We start from the raw sequence: 1,863 nt of genomic DNA on the forward strand, positions 1-1,863 counted from the left end.
AAGCTTGAGCCAAGACCTAGACCGACTCAATTTGACGCGTTAGTTGATGGGAAGATACGATGCAAGAGTTAGAGAGTGAGAGGTTGAGTAGGCATATCAGTCCAAGAGGTAGAGGTCGAGATTCATGGGGAGAAACGCATGAGAGTATAATGCGTAGATGGAGAAATAGTAATATGTGTGATGGCATGTACCCAGTTAGATTAATTGATGAATATGAGGGTCGGAAATGTACAGAAAAGAAAAAGAATATAGAAACAGCAAACCAGAGTTATGGTGAAAGTGAACCGGAGGATGCTGTATTGGATGAAATATTAAATAGGAGAGTACCCCCATATCAAGCAACTTCTTTATGGACTACTCCGAATGTTCCAATAGCAGATGAAAGAAATGATGAGACCCCAAGACAATATTCAAGTTTAAAAGATGTGCCAGATAGAGTAGAAACCAGATATATTCCAAGTACTCCAGCTGTGGAAGCTAGAATTACAGGTACTCCTCTACAAATGAATGATTTGCACAAAACAGTGAGAACTAATGAAACCCGAAGTGATGTACAACCAGATATTTCTGAATATGAATGTTCAGCACATGAACTGATTCAGAACCTTACTAAAAACATGGAAGCAGTAACTGTCCCTATAACGATAGGGCCGGTAATACCAGTATTTGAAAATCAGAGAATAAAAGAGCCAAGCTTGACAATTCCATTACAACAAAGTTTACAGAAAGTAAAGGAAAATGTTTATCCAGATTTATCTGAGATAAGACGAAATATTAATGTAAATCCGCCTGAACTGACTTTTAATCAGAGTCCATCATTTAGATATCCAATTGGTGCAGAATCAGACTCTGCAAAGCCAGAGAGAAGTGTAGATAAAATAGATTTAACGCAAACGCCTGTAGGACCATCAGAAAAGAAATTGAGTGACTGGATTAAAACTTTAAAATTAAAAGACCAGGAATCAAAAGTGTTGGATGTGGTCAAATTAAAAGTAGACATGGAAGAATTAATTATTGGAACGATTGGAACAGATAGACTAAAAACGTACCAGGACGATGAACTTCTGTTTATGTGTAAAAGCATAACATGGAAGGGCAAAACAGTGTATGATCAATTGGAAGATTTAGCAATTGAGTTAGGAGTGGAATTTTCAAAATTTAAATCGTTGCAGAAATCATATAGTGTGGATTTTGCAGAAAAAGAGATTGAGAACATGAATACTGCTGGGAGGTTGGCACAAATAAAAGAATTAATTGTACTGTTGCGAAAATGGGGAGATGTGAGAAAATGGAGGATTAAGTGGGCAAAGAAGAGAGAAGAAAATAATGATAAATTCACATTAGCTTTTCCGATCAGGGAAAAGGAGGCAGTGGTAACTGAGTTTCCCATGAGAGAGATAAGTGGAGGAGGATATGTACATGTTCCTTGGAGTAGACAAGACATATTGTCATTTACAAATGATTTCCCTAGGTTGAGAGAGAAACCAGTAGAATGGTATCGACAGGTAGACAGATTTGTAAAAGTGTCAAAAGTTTTATGGATCGATTTAGATGGATTGTTTGACATAGTGGTGCCAGCAGATTTATGGGCAGAATGTAAAATAGCTGTAGACTAGCCAAGAGAAGAATTTGCAAGAGACAAAATTACAGGAGCTCCATCACCAGATGTAATGCGAGAATAGGAACAAGTGATAGTATGGTTGAAAAATAACATACCTCCAAAAGAAACCGATTGGGTAAAAATAGACAGGACTACACAAGAGCCAAAATAATCTGTACATTCATTTTATGAAAGATTGCTGTTAGTTTGTAAACAGTATAGTGGATATGAGGAACTAAATGAAAAGGATATGAGCCACTTCA

General features: G+C 36.9%; 1 protein-coding gene across 1 annotated transcript; it reads left to right on the plus strand.

Annotated features, from left to right (window-relative positions):
- The first annotated feature begins 617 nt into the window (after nt 1-617).
- LOC147723953 (uncharacterized) lies at nt 618-1,616 on the plus strand. The gene has a single exon (XM_086917964.1). It carries the CDS (start codon nt 618-620, stop codon nt 1,614-1,616), a length of 999 nt encoding a protein of 332 aa, XP_086774090.1.
- The last annotated feature ends 247 nt before the right edge of the window (nt 1,617-1,863 follow it).

This window comes from Lissotriton vulgaris, chromosome 4_1 (assembly GCF_964263255.1).
Source record: "Lissotriton vulgaris chromosome 4_1, aLisVul1.2, whole genome shotgun sequence".
In the NCBI taxonomy this organism is placed as follows: Eukaryota; Metazoa; Chordata; class Amphibia; order Caudata; family Salamandridae; genus Lissotriton; species Lissotriton vulgaris.